At 45.7% G+C, this 26,625-nt stretch overlaps 1 protein-coding gene across 2 annotated transcripts in view; it reads left to right on the top strand.

The window, feature by feature from the left end:
* ADGRD1 (adhesion G protein-coupled receptor D1) overlaps positions 1–26,030 on the top strand; it is a 272,664-nt gene extending 246,634 nt beyond the window's left edge. For both annotated transcript variants that reach the window (XM_028710563.2, XM_028710564.2), the window contains 4 exons: positions 14,702–14,828; positions 17,409–17,450; positions 20,786–20,878; positions 21,532–26,030. In XM_028710563.2, the coding sequence (XP_028566396.2) occupies positions 14,702–14,828; positions 17,409–17,450; positions 20,786–20,878; positions 21,532–21,627 (358 nt within the window). In that variant the 3' untranslated portion in view covers positions 21,628–26,030. The remainder of the gene's footprint in view (positions 1–14,701; positions 14,829–17,408; positions 17,451–20,785; positions 20,879–21,531) is intronic.
* Positions 26,031–26,625: the final 595 nt, after the last annotated feature.

Raw genomic sequence — 26,625 nt, 5'->3', positions numbered from 1 at the left:
AACCCCAGAGTCATCCACGACTGGACCTAACAGTCAGGGGTCCCTTTACCTTTACCATTTTATGACTATGTAAGTCTAATTGTGACAGGTAGGCAGCTGATTTTACCATATATCTTGTTTTAGCAGTGGGACAAAAAGGAGGGCACCAAATCTCTAGAATTCCTGTCTCATAGGAACTGCTTGGCACAGCAAGGCACCCCTCCGTCCTGCTGCAGCTGATAAATGCCCTCTCTGCCTTTAGCAACTGGTCATCAAAGGAAGAGGAGGCTGCAGTTGTGCACTGCTCCAGCCTGCCGCAGATTCCCCATTACAAGTATAAAACAATAGTTTTCACATCATGTTGTCTCTGTTTGCCTGGTTTCTAAACAGCAATCAAAAAAGCACATTAGCAACAAAAGAAGCAGATGAAAAGATTATTTAAGAGGTCCCCTGGAGAGCTTGAACAGCTGTCTGTGCTCAGAGGCCTGGGCAAGTGAGGATTCTGAATATAGATTAAGGCCCATGGGTAGGCAACCTAAGGCCCAGGGGCCGGATCCGGCCCAATCACCTTCTCAATCTAGCCCACAGATGGTCCGGGAATCAGAGTGTTTTTAAATGAATAGAATGTGTCCTTTTATTTCAAATGCATCTCTGGGTTATTTGTGGGCCATAGGAATTTGTTCATTTTTTTTCCAAAATATAGTCCGGTCCACCACATGGTCTGAGGGACGGTGGACCGGCCCCCTGCTGAAAAAGGTTGCTGACCCCTGGATTAAGCTCTCTTAAGGGATGATTTGATATGTGTGTTCCTGGAGGCTTGTTGCCACCCCCTCTTTATACATCTTGCAGCCAGAACCAAACTTCATCTAAATTCAGCTCCGTGCTAATTGTTATTCCCACCTTGTGCTGTTTTGAACAGTCATAGTCTGGAATGTTTTCACTGGATTGCTATGATAAGGGCTGTCAGTATAAGTCAGCCAAAGTGAAGCAAATTTTCAGTTCCATTAATGGGAGAAAGTTAAATCTCCCATTGGAATCTACAGAACTTAAAAATACACAACTTGGGCTGGACTGTCATTTGCTCAGGCATGATGTTCTTGTTTTTGTCAGTTGCGCGGTGAAAAGATAGAGCACAGACTGGCATCATTTTTAAGTTTGGATGCCGGAGCTTTATTTAAAAAGAGAAATGAAGACATAAAAAATTCTAGAATATAGAATATGTGTTGGGGAGTTGAAAAATCACATCCTGAGGCATGAAGAATGCTGAATCCAAAAATACAGATACTTCGCTCCTGTTAATAATTACCCCATATCTTTTTTTCATTTTTTGCTTTGGGAAAATGGTGCAAAGAGATATATGCATATCAAGCTCTGTGCTGCTAAGCGAGCCACCAGGTTCCATCCGTGATTTATGCCACTGCCCATGGAGCAGTGCAAGGTGCTTGTTTGAATGAGTGTTTACTTTATGCAACAGCATAACTTTGATATTAGTCTTCTGATTCTCCATAAAGCTGACACAGAGTCCTTGGATTATAAATAGGGCCAAGGATGCTAGCCTGGCAATTTCTGGCAACGTCTTTAATGTATCACATTTCATGGCAAGTTGTACCATCTTACAAGGAGCATGGAATTTTTTTTTACTTTGCTGCCGCGCACAGAGACGCAATGCATCTGCCATTATCCTTTCAGCTTAGTTCCACACATAATTTTAAAAGAGAGTGAGTGAGAGGGAAGGAAGGCCTAGGGTCTCATAGAGCGGTGTAGGAGTTAATGCAGAAGGGCAGGGACCCATAATGACAAGGTCTAAATATGCAGCCAGCTATGCTGACCCTTCGTGCACACATACAATAGTAATACAAAGCATAGCAGCCGATTTGTTAGGGTCCGCTGACAGTCATAGTATAAAGCTGCCTCCATTCACTAAATTCCTTTATGTTCATGTGGAATGAACAATAGTAAAACTTGAAAACTCTTGTTATTGCTTCATTCACTAGCCGGAGCAAGGGGAACCCACCAAAGTAATCTGGATGATATTGCCAGAACTCTTGAAGTTCACTCAGGTTTTCCCGGTGGGACCCAGTGTGGTGTAGTGGTTAAGAGCGGTAGTCTCGTAATCTGGTGAACCGGGTTCGCGTCTCCGCTCTTCCACATGCAGCTGCTGGGTGACCTTCGGCTAGTCACACTTCTTTGAAGTCTTTCAGCCCCACTCACAGAGTGTTTGTTGTGGGGGAGGAAGGGAAAGGAGAATGTTAGCCGCTTTAAGACTCCTTCGGGTAATGATAAAGCGGGATATCAAATCCAAACTCCTCTTCTTCTCATCATTGCTGGGAGATCTGCACCCTGTAGGATGGCCCTAGCCCAATCAGCTTCAGGAGTGTGTGTGGCTGCAGAAGATTTAACCCATGGCATGGCCAGCCAGCCCCTCTCACTCGGCCCATTGCTGGATCTCCCAACCCACCCACCCTGTTTTCATGCTCTGCTCTGATATGACCTTGCTATGGACAATTTTGGGTATCCATATTGTTGGGCTCCTTCATGGATCACTGCCTTGTTGTGGCAAAGGGGCTTGAATAACTCAGAGAAGTTATGAGCTATGCCGTGCAGGCCCACCCAAGATGGACAGGTCATAGTGGAGAGTTTTGACTAAACATGATCCACCTGGAGCAGGAACCGGCAAGCCACTCCAGTATCCCTGCCAAGAAAACTCTGTAGACAAAAACAACAGGCATATAAAAGCTGCGGGAGGCAGTGGAAGACAGGAGTGCCTGGCATGCTCTGGTCCATGGGGTCATGAAGAGTCGGACAAGACTAAACGACTAAACAAAAACAACTATTGTTGGGACTTGGTAGGAATTTTTCCACTTGGCAATTTGGCACCAGCCATTTGGTTTTCGCCTACGTAGCAGCAATTGTCACAACTTTTGTGAGGTTAGGGATTTGGTAAGCCTTTGTTTGATGGAGGGGAGGTTGTAGCCTTGCTTCCTCCTCCTCAGTATGGGTATCCGGGGTGTGAACCCTGTCCGATGCCTGGACGTGGGCTAGGGCCATGTCACAGCCCTCAGGGTGCCAATATTCGATGTAAGTCATAGGGTGCACCCTATTGGTGGTTTAACCAAAAGTGGATTCCCTGCAGATGGGCAGGAGTGAAAATACAGCCTGGCTTTACAACAACAACAACAACAACAACAACAACAACAACAATAATAATAATAATAATAATAATTTATTATTTATACCCCGCCCATCTGGCTGGGTTTCTCCAGCCACTCTGGGCGGCTTCCAACAAAACACTAAAATACAATAACCTTAAAAACATTAAAAGCTTCCCTAAACAGGCCTGCCTTCAGATGTCTTCTAAAAGTTTGGCAGTTATTTTTCTCTTTGACATCTGGTGGGAGGGTGTTCCACAGGGCAGGTGCCACTACCGAGAAGGCCCTCTGCCTGGTTCCCTGTAACTTGGCTTCTCACAGCGAGGGAACCGCCACAAGGCCCTCGGAGCTGGACCTCAGTGTCCAGGTAGAACAATGGGGTTGGAGATGCTCCTTCAGATATACTGGACCGAGGCCATTTAGGGCTTTAAAGGTCAGCACCAACACTTTGAATTGTGCTCGGAAACGTACTGCTCACATCTGTAACCAATAAAGCTGTGGCCTATTTCAACCCATAAACCAAAATACTTTGCGTCTGGGTCTTTATTGTTCTCCTGGGAACTTGGGAGTTCAGGTGCCTTGACACGCAATACATCATCACTCCTGCTGTAAAGAAAAGTCCCAGCGCTGTGCTTCTCTGAGTCCTCACCCCCACATCACTGTTCTAAAAATGTAAAAATGAAATGTAGCATCATTTAGCTTTCCTTACCAGTGGCGTAGCGTGGGGGGTGCAGGGGGGGCCGGCCGCACCAGGCACAACATCTGGGGTTAGGGCAAATCCACGGGTTAGGGGGCACAAATCCACGGGTTAGGGGGCGCAAATTACTTGCCTTGCCCCGGGTGCTGACAACCCACGCTACGCCACTGTTCCTTACCCCCATTTCCTCTGCACATCCAAGTTTGTGTTGTGTCACATATGGAAACTGCATTCCTTTATTATCATGCTTGAATTGCCTTAAACATTAGGCATGCCACCCCACCCCCCATATATCTGCCAGAGATGGTTCCTAGTTCTGGAGATTCACAGTTCCCACTTCCACAAGTGACTCCACATTCTCACTGGAGCAGCTCCAGGGGGTTCTTGTCTATGGGCCCCCTATTAAGGTGTAGGTCAGTGATGGCCAAACTTGGCCCTCCAGCTGTTTTGGGACTACAACTCCCATCATCCCTAGCTAACAGGACCAGTGGTCAGGGATGATGGGAATTGTAGTCCCAAAACAGCTGGGGGGCCAAGTTTGGCCATCATGGGTGTAGCTCCTTGGCAGATATGTGAGCGTGAAGCCTTTGCTGCTGCCCTGAACTTCACAGTTCACAGGATGCTTCTCTTTAATAATAGGCAGGGGCAAACTGAGTACCAGTTTCTCTCTCTTTCTGAAAATCTACTTAACAGGACTGACCGCCTTCCAACTTCCACCAGATGGTGGGGATTTGACCTTTAATTCCCTAACAGTGAACAGAGTCCCCTGTTTTCCTGGGTGACAAAAGCATGCGAAGATGAATGCCTTCCTCGCTCTCTCTTTCTCTCTCTTCCTGCCTCTACTGAAAGCATCATTCAGAGAAAGAAAACACCCTCTTCCCAACAAAGCACCAATGTTTTGGAACATGGGAGCTTACAAGAACTTAAGAGGAGCTCTACCGAATCAGTCTTACTTTTCAAAGGACAGCCCTCTGTTTGAAGGTCTATTCAGTGAACATTCCTCTGTTTGAAGCTGTCCTCTATTTGAAGATCTGTCCAGACCAAACCTGGTTTAAAGATAAAGAACTTTGAGAAAGGAGATCAGAAGCCTTGGAGTGGCCTGCCAACAGTGAGATAGAGCAGACACGTAGGTCAAATGGTCACAGTCTCCCCCATCTGGGTGAGATGTGTTGCATTCTTATTCAATGTATAGTAAACCACATTGAGGTCCTTTCGACAATCAAGCAGTATATAAATTGTATGAAATAATAAATAAGTACCGTATTTTTCGCTCTATAAGACGCACCTAGTTTCTGGAGGACGAAAACAGGGGGGGGGGGGGATTCTGAAACCCAGAGCCAGAACAGCAAGAGGGATTGCTGCACAGTGAAAGCAGCGATCCCTCTTGCTGTTCTGGCTTCTGGGATAGCTGCGCAGCCTGCATTCGCTCCATAAGACGCACACACATTTCCCCTTACTTTTTAGGAGGGAAAAGGTGAGTCTTATAGAGCAAAAAATACGGTAAATAATTGTTTCTAAATTTCCATCTATATATAAGAAGAAAAGAAGAAATCTGATGGATCAGGTCAAAGGCTCGCCTAGTCCAATATTCTGTTTTTACAGTAGAAAAGCAGAAGAAGCCCAAAAGTGTGGTCTGAGCATAACAGTGCTTTTCCTGCCTGCTGTTCCCAGCAATCTGCTTCCAACACTGATGGTAGAATAATAAGAATAAGAATAAGAATAAGAATAAGAATAAGAATAAGAATAAGAATAAGAATAAGAATAAGAATAAGAATAATAAATAAAATAAATAAATTTTATTTATATCCCGCCCTCCCCAGCTGAAGCCGGGCTCAGAGCGGCTAACATCAAATGTATAACACATTAACATAAAATCAGACAATCAATTAAAATTGATGGGGTGGGGACCTTAAATGCTCACCAGGCCCAACTGTTTGTGCTGAACTTATATGGGCCTGTGAGAAAAATTGGGAGGCCACTTTCATGCAAGTTCTTATGAAAGGGGAGAGGGAGTCAGACTGAACCCCGACCAAAGGCCTGGCAGAACAGCTCCGTCTTGCAGGCCCTGCGGAAAGATGTCAAATCCCGCAGGGCCCTAGTCTCTTGTGACAGAGCGTTCCACCAGATTGGAGCCACAGCCGAAAAAGCGCTGGCTCTGGTTGAGGCCAGCCTAACCTCTCTGTGGCCTGGGATCTTTAGGATGTTTTTATTTGAAGACCGTAAGTTCCTCTGTGGGGCATACCAGGAGAACAAAGCCTTCATGGCTAGTAGATGCTTACGACCTTATCTTCTAATCTTCTATGAATTTGTTTACTTCTCTTCCAAACCATCCATATTGGTGTCCTTCACTGACTTCCAATTGTTTAAGAGAAGTAACAAAAATCTCACCCATTCCCAAATAAAGTTGTCAGAATCTCTGTCTGGTAGGAACTCAGGTGTTAATTTGTACTTATATACGTGGCTCCCTAAATAATGCATTTTAATGCATGCTTTACCATACTAGTCCAGATGCCTCAGTTGGATACAGTTCCCTCCCAACTCTACAAGCCTATGATTGTATAAGCATTTTTTTGTACATCATTTGACCGGACAACTGCATTACAAAATTCAGAGAAGTGTGAATTTTGAATGCCTTTCAGTTTGCCTCTGGTTTCAGAAAGTGCAAATTAGGTAGGTTCACCTTCAAATGTGAGCTGGATCAAATTTCTTCCCCATTTCTATATATGGTTTCTCGCTCCCCCAAATCTCTATGATTCTAGATCCTTCTGCAACATGCAATAGTGGTCCTGGAAAGACCTTGGGTGGTAATTCTGATACATGAATAGAGGGGTTATGAGGATTTTCATCTGTGAAATACTGCCGACTATGCCTCTTGATAGAATTCTGTTAGGCAGTCGTCACAGCTGCAGCTGAGCTGAGCTAATATTTGTTGAACAAATCCTAAATAAGGGACAGTCAGCTGAAAACATATTGGTCAAGGTACTGGTTTTGATAAGCTGCTCCGGGAAAACTTCCACCTTTCCTCGACTCTTTATATAACCTTGGTTTATAAGCCTGAGCAGCATCTCTAACTCAGCAGATGGAATGGCTGAAGTGGTGGAGGTCAGCCACCTCCAGAAGGATTAGTTACAAACACATCCAGCAAATAAAATTGATTTGTAAGTTATGGGCCACGTTCCTGTTTGCGATAGAGTTGGCGTCCCTGGAGTGGTGAAATTTCTTTCTAATAGATGTTGGGTCGGCAGGTGTTCTCGCTTGCTATCTGATATTGAAAGGACTAAAAGGGGAGCATTAAATAAAGGAAGGGAAGAAGGAGGAATGGAGCAGACAGTTTTTAATGCCACTTTGAAATGCCCTTTATGCCCTGGCAGAATTCCAGAGGGCTTTGCTAGCACTAAACAAGATGACCGTTGCATTGCATCATATTTTTTTTTTAAAAAAAGATTCCTGATTATTTGGTTTGGCTTCTTCAATTGTTTATTTGTTTGTTTGTTTTTTGAATGCTCAGCCTCTGTTTAACATTTTACCATTTTACCATCATCATCATCATCAGGCCAGATTTACATTCATGCCCAGCAGTGCAAGAAGTTCTCCTGCATGGAGTCTTCCCTCAGCTCCCTTGTAACTGTTCCATAGGGATGGAATTGGTCGCATGGTGAGGATTGTAGGAAGCTGCCTTATACAGAGTCAGACCTTTGGTCCATCTAGCTCACTATTATATACAGTGTAGACAATAAGCTAAAGTGTAGACTCCACCATGACTGACAGCAGCTCACCAGGTTTTCAGACTAGGGTCTTTCCCAGTCCTACTTGGAGATGTCAAGACTTGAACCACCTACACCACTGTGCCAGAGACTGGCACCATATTTGGTCCCTGAAGTGCCCCAACCAATCTGGGCTTTGGTGGAGTTGCTAGGCACCAGCAGCTAATGGCTCATGGACCAGCAATGATCCACAGACCACCACTTTGAGCAGCACTGACCTAAGCACCCATCTTCTCCCCATCCATCTGCAGAGGCACTTCTGCCCAAATGTTAGGTAGGTGTCTAGAGTTTGGATTTGGATTTGATATCCCGCCTTTCACTCCCCTTCAGGAGTCTCAAAGCGGCTAACAATCTCCTTTCCCTTCCTCCCCCACAACAAACACTCTGTGAGGTGAGTGGGGCTGAGAGACTTCAAAGAAGTGTGACTGGCCCAAGGTCACCCAGCAGCTGCATGTGGAGGAGCGGAGGCACGAACCCAGTTGCCCAGATTACGTGACTACCGCTCTTAACCACTACACCACACTGGCTCTTAACCACTACACCACACTGTCTACCAAGAAGGCACCTGTGTCTGTTGCAGCTGCTGCACCAAACTTTACAACCACCTTGATCAAGGTGTCCTTTTGATTATGTTATATATGTTTCTAGCATTTTGTTATTAAAAATTACAAATTATGAAGTGAACAACTGTCTCGGTGCTCGCCAAATCTCTTTTCTATTCCTAGCTGAGCATTCAGAATTTATTTGTAGAGTGATATTTCAGTCAAGGGCAACAGAATTTCTAATCTATACAAAGAATCTCATCCAGCCTTTCTTCTGTGACCCAGATTTCTCTATTCCACTGAAAGGAAGAGCCCTGTGCAGTTTTGTAGTGTCTCCTTTTGAATCAAGCACAAAATGATTTGTTTGCTAAGGGGGTGCTGTGAGAACTAAGCCTCCTTAGATCTCAGTTATTTAATTTAAAAGATTCACCCCCTTTTTGTTCTTGCGCCTTGAATTGCATTATGTGGGTACCCTTACATTCAGACTTTTGCTTTCTAGAGTTAGCTGAAACATCAAATAGCAGAGTCTGGTCTTGTGTTCATAAGGTTCCCAGTATGCACAGTACACACAGACTGGAAGGCCCTTGGTGGATGGATGCTCCTACCAGGCTGGATTGAATGGCTCTTTTAGTCCATTTGAAGGCCCATTCCAGACATTATCTGAGTTAACATGGTTGCTGCCTCTCCATAATTTCACTCCAAAGCTCTCCAATGATTTTATGAGGGTGGGTGGGGTCATGGCTTTAGGTGAAACTTGGTGGCAGCTGCATACCTTCAAACAGATCCATACTTTCAAGCTGTTCATGTTTAGTATTTGATTTCTGGCTCTGATAAAACAATGTCACTGTAAGGAAGTCTTCTAGTCCTTTGTATTTTCCCCCCTCCCAGCTCATCATATTGCTTGTTTCTGTCATAGAAGAATACTCAATATTGATACAGAGCAGATTCCAATGTATAGTTAGCAGAGTAAAAACTTAAACACATTGCAGGATTCCCCCCCCCCCAAAAAAAATACCGTAGATCAGAGGCAATTGTATTTCATCCAGTAGACCTTTACTGCTACTGAAGGCAAATGAGCATAACGGTCACAATTCCAATACATTCAAGATTGGCACTGTCCATAAGAAATCCAGTCGCAGCAGACTTAACTTAAACTTACAATAACTTATAATAAGTCTAAACCTTAACAGTAAGCATACTATGTACAGTCATTACCTTGGGTTACAGATGCTTCAGGTTGTGTTTTTTCAGGTTATGGACTGCCGAAACCCAGAAGTACCGGAACAGGTTACTTCCGGGTTTCGGCAGTCGCGCATGTGCAGAAGCGCTAAATCATGCTTTGCGCATGCACAGAAGCGCCAAATCGCAACCCGAGTGTGAGCAGACGTGGGTTGCGAATGTGCATCCCGCACAGATCACGTTTGCAACCCAAGCATCCACTGTACAGAACACCACACCAGAAGGAAAAGATATAGAAAGTGAAACCCAGGCTCCTTCTGGCCTTACTTTTATAGTCAGCATGACCATGACAGAAAGAGCTAACAGAACCAGTTTAGGTCAGCTGTACTCAGCTTCTCTGAAGGAATAACCTAAACATCATGAACCTTCTGCTTGTTTCTTTCACACAGAGAAGCTTCTGGAAGCTTCCAGAACCCTCTTGAATTAAGGAGAATAGTAAAGATCTCTATACATCAGATCAATACTTTCTGCACTAAGAAATGCAAACTGACAGTTTCATCCCCTAAAGCAATCTTGTTACCTCCCTCCTTTCCTTCTTCTGACCCATCCAATTGTCTTACGTAAAGTCAGAGGTGGGTGGCATCTTCCCTCCATCCCAGAATCCCCCAGGTCATGTGCTAAGGAATCTTCAAGTGCATAGGAACATAGGAAACTGCCTTATTCAGAATCAAACTATTGGCTGGCCTAGCTCAGTTATGTCTTCTCCAGGGGTGGGGAACCTTAGGCTTGGGGGACCAGAAGCAACCCACCTGGCTTCTTTGACTGGCCTTCAGAACTCTCTCAAAGCCATGCCAGCTCATTGGCCCTACTTTGCACTCAAAGTATTTTTGCCTGGCTAAAATCTTTCCTTGAACTCTGGTGATACCTCTTGCTTTCGTGGATGGAGCAGGGTGTGTGTAGAAACTAGCCTACTGTAGAAAGGTGAAATGGTCGTTGGTTGCTCACCTGGAGTACTGTGTCCAGTTCTGGGCACCACAGTTCAAGAAGGACACTGACAAACTGGAACGTGTCCAGAGGAGGGCAACCAAAATGGTCAAAGGCCTGGAAACGATGCCTTATGAGGAACGGCTAAGGGAGCTGGGCATGTTTAGCCTGGAGAAGAGGAGGTTAAGGGGTGATATGATAGCCATGTTCAAATATATAAAAGGATGTCACATAGAGCAGGGAGAAAGGTTGTTTTCTGCGGCTCCAGAGAAGCGGACACGGAGCAATGGATCCAAACTACAAGAAAGAAGATTCCACCTAAACATTAGGAAGAACTTCCTGACAGTAAGAGCTGTTCGACAGTGGAATTTGCTGCCAAGGAGTGTGGTGGAGTCTCCGTCTTTGGAGGTCTTTAAGCAGAGGCTTGACAACCATATGTCAGGAGTGCTCTAATGGTGTTTCCTGCTTGGCAGGGGGTTGGACTCGATGGCCCTTGTGGTCTCTTCCAACTCTATGATTCTATGATTCTACTTCTCATTTGCCTTTCTTCCGCACCCACCACTGGCCTGTAGCTCCTGGAAGGTTGCCTGGGCAGGAATATCCAAGTTATACATTTCATCTAAGCTGCATTCTCGTTGTAACTTAGAGATGCGCACGATCCTATTGTGAAAAGTTGCCACTTGTGGAAAACCCTTGGATTCTGCCACCATAGAGGTAAGATGAGGTGGCAGGACTCAACTGACCTCCCAACAGCTGAGTCACTGTAAGCTACAATGACTCAGCTGTCAGGAGGTTAGGTGATTGCCGGCGCCCCATCACCCTGTCTGCTGGTGGCTTCAGTTCTTGTTGTCCTTTGCATGTTACACCTACATAAAGAGTAGCCAGTTTTCTCATCCGCAGTGAGGGGAAAGGAGCCATGCATCAAACCAGCTAGGAAATCCACAAGCTTATAGAATGTTCGCAGTAGAATTGATGAGACCCAGTTTCCACAATAATGTGTCAGTCAGTTAAGTACAGTGCTTTAGATAGCTGACGAGTAATTGCATGACAAGCACGGAAACAGGGTACTTTGATATAAGGCAGGCTAATGTCCCCCCATAAAATGACTCCTTTCTGAAAGTGGTATTGATTTACTTCCTCCTATGTTCTGTGAGCATAAATATGCCCTCCTTAGAGTGTCATGGTGTTGATCAAAAGCCAGCGTGGCTAATCCTTCAAACATCAGTTGCTTCTTTTTTCACATTTAGTCCAGGGAGCACAAAGTGATCTAAGATGTTATACAGAGACTCTTAAGATGTGCCACAGGGCCACAGCCTCTGAGGAGAGTGTTGACTTTTGGGACGTAATAATAATAATAATAATAATAATAATAATAATAATAATAATTTATTATTTATACCCTGCCCATCTGGCTGGGCCTCCCCAGCCACTCTGGGCGGCTTCCATAAAAACTAAAAATACAGTAAAATATCACACATTAAAAACTTCCCTGAACAGGGCTGCCTTTAGATGTCTTCTGAATGTCAGGTAGTTGTTTATCGCTTTGACATCTGCTGGAAGGGCGGGCACCACTACCGAGAAGACCCTCTGCCTGGTTCCCTGTAGCTTTGCTTCTCGCAATGAGGGAACCGCCAGAAGGCCCTCGGCGCTGGACCTCAGCGTCCGGGCAGAATGATGGGGGTGGAGACGCTCCTTCAGGTATACTGGATCGAGGCAGTTTAGGGCTTTAAAGGTCAGCACCAACACTTTGAATTGTGCTCGGAAACGTACTGGGAGCCAATGTAGGTCTTTCAAGACCGGTGTTATATGGTCTCGGCGGCCGCCCCCAGTCACCAGTCTAGCTGCCGCATTCTGGATTAGTTGTAGTTTCCGAGTCACCTTCAAAGGTAACCCTACGTAGAGTGCATTGCAGTAGTGCAAGCGGGAGATAACCAGAGCATGCACCACTCTGGCGAGACAGTCCACAGGCAGATAGGGTCTCAGCCTACGTACCAGATGGAGCTGGTAAACAGCTGCCCTGGACACAGATTTGACCTGTGCCTCCATGGACAGCTGTGAGTCCAAAATGACTCCCAGGCTGCGCACCTGGTCCTTCAGGGGCACAGTTACCCCATTCAGGACCAGGGAATCCTCCACACCTGCCCGCCTCCCGGCGTAATCTCTTGAGTGTTCATCTGACTTGTCTTACTTTAGTTAAATATATTTTAATATGTAACTTTGTGTGTGTGTGTGTGTGTGTAGATTGTAACTTTAGCATACTCTTCTCCTTCTCCTTTGGCGATCACTTGTAGCCAAGTAAGATTGTCTTCCATAAACACGGTTTTAAAAATGAGTCCATAAGTGACTGTGGAGGCCAATTCTGGACCCACACGTCCTTCTACAGTGGGAACATTGGTTCCTGGGCAGGAGTTGATGTGAATTTGCCAAGCGTGCCTTCCTCTTAGCATGTTTCTCCCTTGCGTTCTGAGTTTGAGTGACTTCAAAGTCCACTTTAGCATACACACACACACACACACACACACACACACACACACACACATATGGTTGGCTTCATTTATATTTTGATTTTAAGAAACAAACTTGCTTTGACTTGTGACTTACTGACAATTCTAATGCATATTTTATATTCTTTGTAAGCCACTTTGAGGTTTTATTTAAAATCAAGTGGCCTACAAATTACTTTAAAAAAACACAGAGCGTAGGTCTCTGGCTCTCTTTTAGTTGAAGAGCTGTCAACTGCTCCAAGGCAAACACACATCTATCATGAAAAATGGCAGCTGTACATATAGACCTTCTTTTGATTATTGTGACTTGCCCATGTTGTGACATGCCGACATGCCTCCAGTGGCAGCTAGTGATGAAAAGTGGCAGGAAGGGGAAGATATCAGTAGATTTGATGAGACTAGCATCTAGATTAGCTTTCAAGAGCTATCAACCAACTTGGCCTGGGGGGCCCTGTTTGTGGTGCTGGCACTGGAGGTTGTCTGGCTGGCAGTGACAGGGCCTTCTCGGTGGTGGCTCCCCATTCATGAAATGCCCTCCCTAGTGAGGTTTCTCTTTCCTCCTCATTATTAACTTTTAGGAGGAATTTATAAAATATCCCTGTTTACCCAGGCATTTGATAGCTGAGAGATACTATTCTTGGCAACCCTGAAATTATTTCCTTCAAGAGTAGGTGATATTTTAAACTCTGTTTTAGATATTTTAATTGTGTGGCTATTCCCTCCCCCTCCACAGGTGGAATAAATAAAGACACTGGACACAATAATTTAGGTTAATGGGCGAAAATGGCCACAACTTTATTGATTACAAGTAAGAGAGGTATTGGCTTAGGCATTGGCCCCTAACAGACTATCCGGTCTAACCGGAGAGGGTTAAACACCAACAGGGGGAGCCACCCGAGATGCATATCCCTAGGCGCTCCCCGAGGGGTTACCGCTCGGGGGCGCGCTTTAGGCCCTAGCCTCCGTAGGTTTCGGACGAGGCGACGCCCCCCGGAGTCCTTTAACGAACTACCCTTCAAGCCTTGGGGGAGGTGATGGCGCTCCCCCCCCCCGATCTCATTTGCATGACAATACCCCCGGCCAATGCCTACCGCCAAAACCAAGGGAGTTGTGACGTTTTGCTACGAGGTAGGCGAAAAAACCAAGTGGCTCAAAACCAGCCAATTAGCCAAATGGAAAAACTCCTACCAGGCCCCTTGCGGCGACCAGCCGAAACCCATAGCAAAACCAGGGCAAACCTAAGGCAAACCTAAAGGGCGGGTGTGTGGGAAACCGCATCGGCTGCAAGGGAGAAAAGGGGCGAGCCCAGGGCTGCCCCGACCTTAAGTGGCCTCTAGTAGGCCCGCCCCCGCCGCCAGCCGATTGGCTGGCGCTGCGGGGGGATGGGAATCAAGGGGAATCCCCTGGTTCCCGCGAGGCTGGCGACAGCCCCGCGGGAGTGTGGGCGGGGTCGTAAGCCCGCAACCCCACCTCCTCCTGAAGATCGGTAGTGGAATTATATTATATTATATTATTTTTATTTTATTTTATTACTGACGTGCTTTCTGCTCTGGGCATCTTGAGGAGGAAGGTCAGGAGATAAATAAAATAACAGAAAAGGGGAAAGGAGAAGTATTAGGATTAGCAGCAGTAACGGGTAGGAGTTCTGAAGAATAGGTACTGCAATGCTAAAGCCTGATTCTTATATCATGTGGACCTCCTGGTAAGATGGTATCTGCTGGAGACCTTGTCCAGCAGAATATGGTGATCAATTGGGCCTTTTCTCCCATACTTGTACCAGACCAGCATGGGTGATGATCCTTTTCCCCTTGACATGGTGGTATCTATATAATACATGTTGTTGTTATTATATTTCAAAATCTTCATTGTGTTGAAATCCCCACCCTCCCTCTTTATCTTACAGGTTGACGGCCAAAGCAGTTGCTGTCTTGTTGCCTATCTTGGGGAGCTCGTGGATTTTAGGTGTTCTGGCGGTCAACGCACATGCATTGGTGTTCCAGTACATGTTTGCAATATTCAACTCCTTGCAAGTAGGTTCATAGCCCAGTTAAGGGGCTAAGTGTTCTGCAGTGCAGCAAGACAAAACCTCACCGGGTTGTGAGGTGAGGCAAGGCGGGACAAGGGGTTCAGGCAGAGGGTGAGGCAGGGCAGAGTTCAAGCTGTGCTGGCGAGGAACACAGAGTTTGGAAGTTGGTCTAGAAAGGAGCCATTATATCAGTGTTTCTCAAACTTGGGTCCCCAGCTCCTGGTTGTTGGACTACAACTCCCATCATCCCTAGCTAGCAGGACCAGTGGTCAGGGATGATGGGAGTTGCAGTCCAACAATAGCTGGGGACTCGAGTTTGAGAAACACAGTGTTATAGAGCAGGAGCAACAGGAGCAGCCTGCTTGTCAACACCATCTGTGCTGCAAGATGAGCCTCTAAGGCTTCTCCAGCTGTTTTCTACTGAGATGGAATCAGAGAGCCCCACGTCTTCTGCAATGGAGCCCTCTGAGTAAGAGAATGACAGCAACATATACTCAGGCTGAGGGGGCACTAGCTTCACAGGCTCATCTGAGAACACTTCTGGTACTGCTGCTGCTGCATGCCCTTACCCTCCTGCTCCACAGTCCTCACCCTCATCCCCCAAAGATGAGGAATCTGACTTCAGCATTGTGGCACTAAGAAGCCTGCAAGATAAAGGTTATATGAAACATTCTATATACAGATTGTGTGCAGCATCTTGCCTCTCTGTTCGCCCCGCTTCCTCTGACCTTTCATGGCCTCTGTACATCACTCACAACTAACAGTAACACCGGGGCCTCTGGAGCAATGTCGTTGTTTGCTATCTTACGCACTAAATACGAGGTGAACCAGGCAGTCAGAATATTAGGTTGGCCAAGGTTGTGCTACTGTCCATGCTCATTGCTGTTGGGTATTGTTGCTAGAAGGCATAGATTTTTCTCTCTTAGAAAATGGAGCAGCATACAGGGATTTTGCAGAATTCTGATGAAAACAAAATCAGGAGGAGAAATTGTTGGTGTTGCTTATTTGTTGCATGCCCAGAATGGAAAGCAAACCAGGGAATACAAAACAGTGTTTGTTGCTGCAGTTGTTTTCATTCCACAAAGGATACGTGATTGATTGCACACACATATTCTTTGCATTTAAATGGGGTGGGATAACGTAATGACAATGTGTGTCCCTGGCGTTTGCTGTTCTTTTGTATGCTGCTCCTTGTTTGTGAAGGGCGATGACCTCTTATCTTACCTTCTTGGACTACTCTCTTGACTTAGCCATATTTCTAACATGCAGCCAAATTTGACACTCAGCAAGCCCCAAAGCAGTTCAGGTATTTCATGTATTCCAGCTCAAGCGCATCTGGTGCAAAAAATGAAGCCCTTGATTAGTTGCATCAGGTGTGCTTGAGACAACACCTGTTGTATTTGTGCTGTTGTGAGTGGTTCTATTCAGGGGGTTGAATAATAGTGAGACTGTTGCAATTTCACTGAATTTGGGGAAACCACTTGAAGCATCTGTTGTGTCGAGCTATTTCAATTGTTTTTGTTTAATTTGCTCATTGCAAACAGCCAAAAGTCCATAAATGTTAATAATAAACCTGATTTGCAGTGGGGGATTGGATAATTTTGATTGCAACTGTATGTGACAGACTTCACTTGAAAGTTGCCTTGTCAACCGGCAATCCAAAAGGCTATCGCTGGTCAATGACTACCATTATTATTCCCTGAAATTTTAGGATTAAAGACGATCTAACTAAAGGGATGCAGGTGGTGCTGTGGGTTAAACCACAGAGCCTAGGACTTGCCGATCAGAAGGTCGGTGGTTCAAATCTCTGCGATGGGGTGAGCTCCCATTGCTCGGTCCTTGCTCCTGCCAACCTAGATATTTGAAATCACATCAAAGTGCAAGTAGATAAATAGGTACCGCTCTGGCAGGATGGTAAACGGCGTTTCCGTTTGCTGCTCTGGTTCGCCAGAAGCGGCTTAGTCATGCTGGCCACATGACCACATGCCGGCCACATGAGCTGTACGCCGGCTCCCTCGGCCAATAAAGCATGATGAGCACCGCAACCCCAGAGTCGGTCACGACTGGACCTAATGGTCAGGGGTCCCTTTACCTTTAACTAAATAATATCTTGACTGGATATGGGCATTGTCAGTGGAAGCCTAGAGTAGAAGGTGATACCCCACATTCCTCTTTCAGGGGTGGAAGGCAGAATGGCAATTGCTACAGCAGGACTGGCCTCTGCCTCCAGAAAGAGTCTCTGTGGATGGATAGTATAGTACAGCCTTTGCCAAGCTGCTGTCCCTCCAGATGTTTTGGACTATGACCCCCATCAGCCCAAGTCAGTGCAGTGCTGGGACTGATGGGAATCACAGTCGAAAACATATGGAGGGCCACAGCTTGCCAAATGCTGCATCGGGGTCTCCGTGCAACTGACCTTGAAAGAGATTCTCAGAGCATCTAGAGGCCATGTTTTTCTGGTCCCCAACAAACACCTTGATGAGAAGGTCACGTTTTCCCTCTGGAGCCATTTAGATTCAACAGCAGTTGCTCAAACAATCCTTTGTAAAATCCTAACCTCTTTCTTTTTATTTTACTGTTTTAGGGGTTCTTCATCTTCCTATTTCACTGTCTCCTGAACTCAGAGGTATGTTTCCATGTAAGAGAACCTTTGGCAGTAAAAACCAATGGCCCAGCAATGCTGGGATTATTATATATGTTTTGTGTGTATGTATTTATTTAGTGAAGCAATACGATGATTTAAAATCCAGTTGTAAATCAGCTGCAGTGTTAGGAGAATGGCGCCATTTAATTATGTTTCTCTGGGGAGTGGGCCTTTTATTCCCCTTGGTGAATGTGTATTATATATATTTAGCTGCTGTCTTCCATAGTTTATGGCATCTTCACAAAAGCTGAGAGACTAGGCTGCAGTCAAGGACAGCCACTGAAACCTTTGATTGCCGGCTGATGCTATAGGACAGTTGGTCATGTCCTATAAAGCCCTATATGCCTTGGGCACAGGCTGCCCAAAAGATCGTCTCTCCCTGCAAAAACTTGCCTGGATGTTAAGATCTTTGGATGAGCATCCTCTCTTCATTCCAGAAACATTAGAGGCATAGTTGGTGGTGACATGAGAGAGAGACTTTTCTGCAGCTGCTCCCAGATTTCCTTCCAAGAGCAGTTAAATTGGTTCCCTCCTGCAGCCTAAAGGTAAAGGTAAAGGTACCCCTGCCCGTACGGGCCAGTCTTGCCAGACTCTAGGGTTGTGCGCTCATCTCACTCTATAGGCCGGGAGGCAGTGCTGTCCGCAGACACTTCCGGGTCACGTGGCCAGCGTGACATCGCTGCTCTGGCAAGCCAGGGCAGCACACGGAACACCGTTTACCTTCCCGCTAGAAAGCGGTCCCTATTTATCTACTTGCACCCAGGGGTGCTTTCGAACTGCTAGGTTGGCAGGCGCTGGGACCGAACGACAGGAGCGCACCCCGCCGCAGGGATTCGAACCGCCGACCTTTCGATCGGCAAGTCCTAGGTGCTGAGGCTTTCCCTCCTGCAGCCTAAGACACTCCTATCCAGACAGGCCTTTGTGAAACTAAGGTGCAGCAGTGCTGACCTATGGGCTGCTGTCGGGAAATCTGTACTTTAATGCTGGCGCTAAATGTGTTTTGATGTACTTCTGTACCATTGTTTTTAACTGGATCACTTTTATGACTTTGTATTTTACAATCTTTTTGAATTTGGTAAGACACCATAAATACCAGCTTTGGAGAAAGGTGACATACAGTGATACCTTGGGTTAAGTACTTAATTCATTCCGGAGGTCTGTACTTAACCTGAAACTGTTCTTAACTTGAAGCACCACTTTAGCTAATGGGGCCTCCCGCTGCCGCCGTGCCACCGGAGCATGATTTCTGTTCTCAGCCTGAAGCAAAGTTCTTAACCTGAAGCACTATTTCTGGGTTAGTGGAGTCTGTAACCTGAAGTGTATGTAACCCGAGGTACCACTGTATGAATGCATTAAATAGATGGGGAGAGGGGGTGTCCCGAAGACATTTTGCTGCCTGAGAGAAATGACAAGGTTGCACCACACCGCCAACTGGAATGGCAGTTGAATTTTGAACCCTGGTCACAGGACTGTGTCCTCCACCACACTTGAGGGCAATGGGCCGGCTTAACAATCACAGCTGCATGTAGCACTTGTAGCTCTGTTATCCATCAGAGAGGGGATAGAGCAGGCAGCTCAGGAGCACGGGGGCTACCACCACTGCCCCCCACCTCCAGCACCTGCCACCTGAAGTAGCCACCTCAGCTCTTAGAATGGGAAACCATTTTCCAGTCCAAGGACCACTCTCTCCTTTGGGCCACATTCTGAGGGCTACATTTCAGTGGTGGGCTAGGCCAGAGGGAAAAGTGGGTGCAAAAACCAACACAAATTCTGTCTTTGTAGAGAGTACATTCTACACACACTCACTACGGCCCCTTTCCACACACACCACCCCTGTTTTGCCCTCATCCCCATGCAAAAGGATCCACATATCAGCGACTGCACATCAACTGGGCGCTCGCAAAATGATCACCGCCTGCAGTTGTTCCTGTAAACAATAATCCATCATAGACATGCGTATTTGTTTATTTTGACTCTGAATTGAAGCTGTTGTCAAATACATCTCATTGTGTCTTCTAGACTTTGTATTACATGGGCTCTACGTGACCCTCATACCCAATGAGTAAAATGCTTTTTACAGGAGTAGGAGAGTTAAGCAAACTAATAATTTAAGGGTGGGAAGGAACCCTTCCCAGTTGTTAAGAAATCCTGACAGGAACAAGTAAGTTCTATTGCAGCATTCAGAGTTGATGACATCAGGCAGAAATTCCATTTCTTCCTGACTTTTACAAGCAATAACATAAGGGCTGGATGGGAAAGTATGCTGTAAAAAAGGAGCTATTTTGATTGCCTCAGGAGCTGGCTGTGCTGGGCTTATAGATGGCATTTCATCTCTCCCCGTTAGATTTTTGTAGTTTGCCATAGAAACATGGGAGGGTGAGAGACAGTAATTGACAGGGGAAATAAATAATGGCTTCAGCTATTATCGCAAGGGGGGGGGAGAACTATGGGCCATATCCAACATTCTCTGCCCACTAGTGCCCTCGCACTAGTGAATTGCAGAGTTTAAAGGTTGCACAACAAAGGCAGAAGCGTGATGCACAACCATATTTGATAATACGTTTCCTCTTGCGCAGCAGCTGATTCTTCTGCAACTGCTCATTCTTGTTGCACAATTTGCTGCTCAACAGTCTTCGGTAACATGCTTTTGTTTTCACTAGCGGAACAGCAGTGCACCAGCACATCAAGCATACAGTTAAAGACTTTAACTGATTGCTACATTGGAAACAAACCTTTAATACTTATTTGTGGTGAAGAAAGCATCTACCTCTAAGGCTAATAAAGGGAGCCCACCAGTCCATTGGCCTTCCTGGTCAAGCTTAAAATTGTAGGCACCAACTCACATCTCCTTCCTATGCAGATGGACCCCAAAGGGCTGGCGAGGAGAAAAGCAGACTACCTTATTTTTCGCCCTATAAGACGCACCAGACCACAAGACGCACCTAGTTTTTGGAGGAGGAAAACAAGGGGGGGGGGGAATTCTGAATCTCAGAAGCCAGAACAGCAAGAGGGATCGCTGCACAGTGAAAGCAGCAATCCCTCTTGCGGTTCTGGCTTCTGGGATAGCTGCGCAGCCTGCATTCGCTCCATAAGACGCACACACATTTCCCTTTACTTTTTAGGAGGGAAAAAGTGAGTCTTGTAGAGCAAAAAACACAGTATCCTGCAAACACCCATCTTCAAGCACCATCACCTAACCTTCCCCTTACCTGCCTTTCCTGCTCCAGAGAAGGAGAGCGTGGAGACAGAAGATTTGTGTGGAGAGGGGTGGTTTTAGGATTGAATCTTTCTGTTTTGTCTTTCTTCTCCCTGCCAAGGTTAGAGCTGCCTTTAAACACAAAACCAAGGTTTGGTCGCTCACCAGCAGTTCGATCCGCAACATCAATGTGAAACCTTTCAACTCGGACATTGTAAGTATATTCCTAGAATTCCTAAGGCTTCGTTATCCTACTGGACAGACGATTTGCCCAAACGATTCTTTCCACGGCGTAATGGCACATATGCAACTGAAAATGGACCTGAAAAAATAGCTGTGTTTGTTTTGTTATGCTGTTTGGTGAATACATAGCGCTATTAGTTCCAGGGCAGATGTGCACACGGTTGTGGAAAGGGTCCCTTGCAAACAGGAGACTTGAGAACCACTGGACCTTCTGGTTAATCAACTGTTTGCCTTAGTTCTGCCCTAAATTCCATACTTCTTTGCTCAGACACGACTGCATTTTGGGAATCAGAAAGGGTACTTTTTAAAGAGCCTATATAAAACTTGCAGGTATGTTTAATGTTTCTTAACTACTCCCTTTGATGATGTGAGTTCTGAGACAGGGATGGGGAACCTGTGGCCCCCTAGAGGTTGTTGGACTCCAACTCCCACCAGCACCAGCTGCCATGACCAGTGGACAGGGATTATGGGAACTGCAGTCCAACAACATCTAGACATGGGCTGCTGCCTGGGGTAAAACCCGTGGGTTCAAGTTTATTTCTCTGGGAGTCAGTGGTAGTTTGCTTGAAGCAGGAAATGTTCTTACACAATTTTCTTCCTTTCTCTCCCTCCTTCCCACTCCAGATAACTGGGAACAGGCCAGGAACAACCCCCACTAAACTCAACACTTGGGACAAGAGTACCAATTCAGCAAACAAGATTGATCTCTCAGCAGTTTGACGGCAATCCCTAACAACCCTCCTCTCTGATATCCAAACCGTATCCTCAGGATCTTCGACATGCTGCCTGCCTGTCCAGTATTTTCTCAGAATTTGTGCCAGTAGGAACCACTCCTTTAACCACCACCTGCTAAATTGGGGAGATATTTTCCCATGCTGCATTGGGATTAAGTCAGTCCTTCCAGCTTCTGTTAGCATTGCATACTGCCTGCCACTCGTCCATTAGGAATAGCTATGGAATAGCTAGTGACAAAATACACTGGATGGTCTTGTAAACAGCAGCAGAGACACTAAGTGTGGGGAAATGGATTGCACTCCCTCAGTAATGGGACTTCGGACTTTTAATGGCACCTCAGGAACGATGATCATGACATGCTTTTCCGCCTTGCAAAGCAAATGTGTGTTTTTGTGTGTAGCATTATTAAAACCACGCCATTCCTGTCTAGCGCTACAACCCCAATTTGCATTAAATAATATGAGCAGTCCAATTACCCAGGAGAAACATAGCCAGAGAACACCCAGCCAACAGACATTTCTGGAAGTGGCATGGAAGTCAAAGACAGAAGGGGAAATAGAGTCAGGATCAACCAATGTATCATGTGGTACTTTGGCCCAGGGACCAACAATGATGGCAGATGTTGAGTGTGCATGGCCTATACATCTGTTTGGGCTTTGCCACAGTAAGTTCAAATGACTGTTTTGTCCACCTGCAGGGTTATTTTATTGGAGTGCTGTCTGCACCAGCCAAAACACCCTTTGGTATGAGTCAGGTGCCTGCAGTCTTTCAGATGAGAATCAACGACTGTCTGCTGAATAGATTCTTGCGGACAGAATTAACCTGTATGCTTTTGGGAATCATAACAGAGCTGACTCTTGGGTTTATCTGTCTTCTTTGCCCGGCAGCAGCGGATGCTGAATGCCAAACAGGAGCACCCTCTCCCCACAAAGAAATGCAAAACAAAACGAAAACACTTTCATACAAACCAGCAACAAGAAGAAGAAAAATTACTGTGAAGTCGTCAGCCGGACTGCAGCTGGAATTGTGTTATTATCCACAGATGTTGTTATTTTATTTTATTTCATCTCCTGATAAACAAACCTTTAGTCTTTCCAGCAGTGCAGTGATGCAATGTCTTTTGAAGGGGAAAGCAACACCTGTTTTAATTCTACAAATGTATTTTTTTGCCTTTATTGGCTTTGCTACTCGTGTTTATTTTCTGATACAGTTCCAGGAATTGCATAGACCTCAGTTCAAGCCACCTTTGCAGCCGTAAGGGCTGGCAGGTGGCTTTCTTAAACAGGCCAGCACAAGGGGTTCTCACCACCATTGCCCACTTGCCCAGCACTGCTTCCTTGCAGTGAGAGGTGGCTGGGAAAGTGCCTATATCGTTGCCACAACAGCTAGAAATCCCGTTTAAGCTCAGGGCTTACCCACACTTGTCTTTCCAGGCACAGTCCACATGTTAAAATTCTGTGCCTGAGTATCTTTTGTTGTGGTGGTTCCAGAGCTTTCCCTGCGAAAAACCACTCTTTAAAGCTGAATCAGACCAAACAGCAATCTGTGGACAACCCAAATTGTTGTGTTTCTGCTTTAAAGAGTGGGTTTTTGCAAAGAAAGCATGGGGGGGGGGGAGAGTGGACCTGTGCCTGAAAAAAGTGGAGCAAAAGAGAAGTGTGGGTAAGTGCTCAGTAAATAATAATAATAATAATAATAATAATAATAATAATAATAATAATATTTTTAAAAATCAATTATATTAAAGTAAATTCATCCCCCTGCTCCCAAGTTTAAACTGAACTTTTCAGCTGCCTTGGTGGTGGTGCAGGCCTTCTCCTGGCTGCTTTGCCCAGAATGCCTCGTTCTGAGGAAGAATCCCCTTGGATCGTTTTCAGAGTGAGGAATAACAGGAGAAGGGTGGAGAAACCACCAGCGGGGCAGGGCTGCAGCTTTCAGCTTTTTTCATTTTTGCTCTTCATGCCTGCAACATGGGAGGGGGCAGAGGTGATCTTGATTCAAGTGTAGGATCTCATCAGATCCAGAGGACGGGAGGCATGTCTTATTTATTTATTTATTTCACAAGCCTTTATACACCACGTGACTGTAAAACAAAACGAACAAACCCTCCAAGTGGTTTGCAGAAAGGATAAAACAATAAAATCATTGGCAAAAAAGCAATTCAAGGAGCTATCTGAAACATTCTTTTGAGCTGGAGAGAGAATGGCAACCCAAGCAGAGCAGAACAGGACCAGCGAAGAATGAGGCAACCAATGGAGCGAGCTGCTTGACATAGCTGCTTCATTCTGCCTCCTGATTGGTCTGGCCCTGAGTATTATTTTTTTTAAAAAAATGAATGGGGGATGCTTGAGACTAGAGTTCAGCGGTAGAGCGTCTGCTTTGCATGCAGAAGGTCTCAGCTTCAGTCCCTGGCATCTCCCACTATGGCAAGGAAAGACTCCTATCTGAAACCTTGGAGAACGGTTGCCATTCTATGTAGATGACATTTACCCAGACTGGCCACTAGAAAACACTGAGATAATTGGCTTGAATGGGTATAAGCCAGCTTCCTGTCTACCTGTGAATCACACAGCTATGGAAGAACTTTAGGTGCACTCCCATCTGGTAAAGAATGGTGGTGAGCAGGGCCGACCTATCCATGAGTCAAGGTGAAGTGACCACCTCAGGCAGTGGGATGCACAGGGGCAACAGATCTGGCCTCCAAGGAATGCACTGCCCACTGTTTCTGCTGCGGTGGCAGTGGTGGCTGTGGTGCACTCCTTGGAGGTTGGATCTGCTGCCTTCTTGACAGCCCATCCCTAATTCTGCTGCTACAATGACTTCTTGATGAATAGGGGGTGCTGCTGGACTCCTTCTACCCCAGAGGAGAAATGGCTGGGGTTTCCCCCTGGGCTCTGCATCTGCCTGGTTGTTCCTGAGCCCAGACAAAAAAAGCAATCTGATCCAGTGATAATAATAATAATAATAATAATAATAATAATAATAATAATATCCATACTACTAGTTATAATATCAATACACTGCCCATCTGGTGGGTTGCCCCAGCCTCTGTGACTGGCTTCCAACATATATAAAACACTGAACATTTAAAACTTCCCTAAACAGGGCTGCCTTCGTAGGACTTCTTAAAGTTGTATAGTTCTTTATCTCTTTGACATCTGATGGGAGCACGTTCCACAGGGTAGGCGCCACTGCCGAGAAGGCGTTCTGCCTGGTTCTCGCAGTGAGGGAACCACCAGAACCACCTTGGAGCTGGACCTCAGTGTCCGGGCTGAACGGCGGGGGTGAAGACACTCTTTCAGGTCCATAATGTTGTTGCAGGCATGATGTGCTGTGGTTGGCTCTGAAAAGGAAGGGAAAGCGGATATTTCGCAGAAGAGTGGAGTGGGGGCGTAATCTGCCAGTGCAATGGTCCTGGGCTCCCAACAATGGGAAATTGTGGCTGTTACGTCTGTACCAGTTTATGCCTGTTTTATTTATGACCGCATGGTGAAGTTAAGTAACTCAATTTCCATGCTTTGCATGTACATATTTAACAACACCTTTTTTAATGTGTGGTGGTTTTTGGAGCTAGAAAACACTGTATTAAGAACTGTTTCTTTGAAACTCATTTTTTAAAATCCTCTTTTCTTTGATCAGACACACTTTCTGATCAGACACACAGGGTAGTGTGTATGTGTGCATGTCGTGGAAGCTGGGCCATCAGGGCAAATAGGAGCCCATCCCCACCAACATTATTCCCCTCCTGCCTGTCTTCTCACTTAGAACCACTGCCTGTTAGCTTCTTCCTCCTTAATTTGTGTTGTCCTTGCAGAGAGGAGAATGGAGACAAAACTAGAATTAGTTGACTGCACCTTTGATGGGTTCTAACTACACCTGCCATTGACTCTGGCTCTGCCTTCCTCCTTACTGATCCCAATGGGCACCAGCCACCTCTGTGGGCATGGCACATAAGCACTGAAAATGAGTAAGCCATAAATGTTGCTTTTGCATCCTTTTCTGTTCTTCATGCTGGACCTTGTGCATTTTCTCACTGCTTTGCAGAGTGCAATAAATGTACCAAAGAAGAAATGCTCTAACAAATCTCTTCCTCCTCCTCTTCTTCCACAGCCCTTTTCTAAAGTATGAAAGTCTTGCCATTTATTTATGGGCTCTATAATGTGGCTTTTGTGATACGTCTTCAAGACAGCGCTGTGTTGTCAACAATATGGAACCTTAATTGAATGAGATGTGAGTTAAAAATAGATTATGTAGCAGCAATGATGACTTTGCCTCTAAAGTAATAAAATGGTTGATATGACTGCTCCCCCTGCTGCCTCTCAAAATGAAAAAACAACAACAACAACCAACTTTCAATTTCTTAATAAAGATGAATGTGAGCTTGCTCATTTTTTCTCCCTGTCATTGTAGATTATAAGAGCATGGCAGGGTTTGAGGGTGTGTGTGTGTGTGCTGTAGCGCTATGAACATCAACACTTGGGACAGGAAGCAAAGGATTCAGCCACTAGGGATCAAATAAGAGTTTTAGTACAAGGCGCAGCCCAGGCAATCAGAACATCTATACCCTTTTTCATTCTCTTCTGAGCAAATCTTGGGGGCAGGAAGACAGAAACATGCCAGTGGTGCAATGAAGCCGGAAGTAAAAGTGGGCACAACAATGGAATGCAATTTTTACCCTTTTACAATACAGTGGTACTCGGGTTAAGTACTTAATTCGTTCCGGAGGTCCGTTCTTAACCTGAAACTGTTCTTAACCTGAAGCACCACTTTAGCTTATGGGGCCTCCCACTGCTGTCGCACCACCGGAGCACAATTTCTGTTCTCATCCTGAAACAAAGTTCTCAACCCGAGGTACTATTTCTGGATTAGCGGAGTCTGTAACCTGAAGCGTATGTAACCTGAAGCGTATGTAACCCGAGGTACCACTGTAGACTAGTTTCTGCATGCACTAGTCACACAGTCTTCTATTTCCTCCATCAGGGG

This window comes from Podarcis muralis, chromosome 16, assembly GCF_964188315.1.
Source record: "Podarcis muralis chromosome 16, rPodMur119.hap1.1, whole genome shotgun sequence".
NCBI classification, from domain to species: Eukaryota; Metazoa; Chordata; class Lepidosauria; order Squamata; family Lacertidae; genus Podarcis; species Podarcis muralis.
Note: the sequence above shows the minus strand (reverse complement) of the source record. Positions and strands in the feature narration are given on the sequence as shown.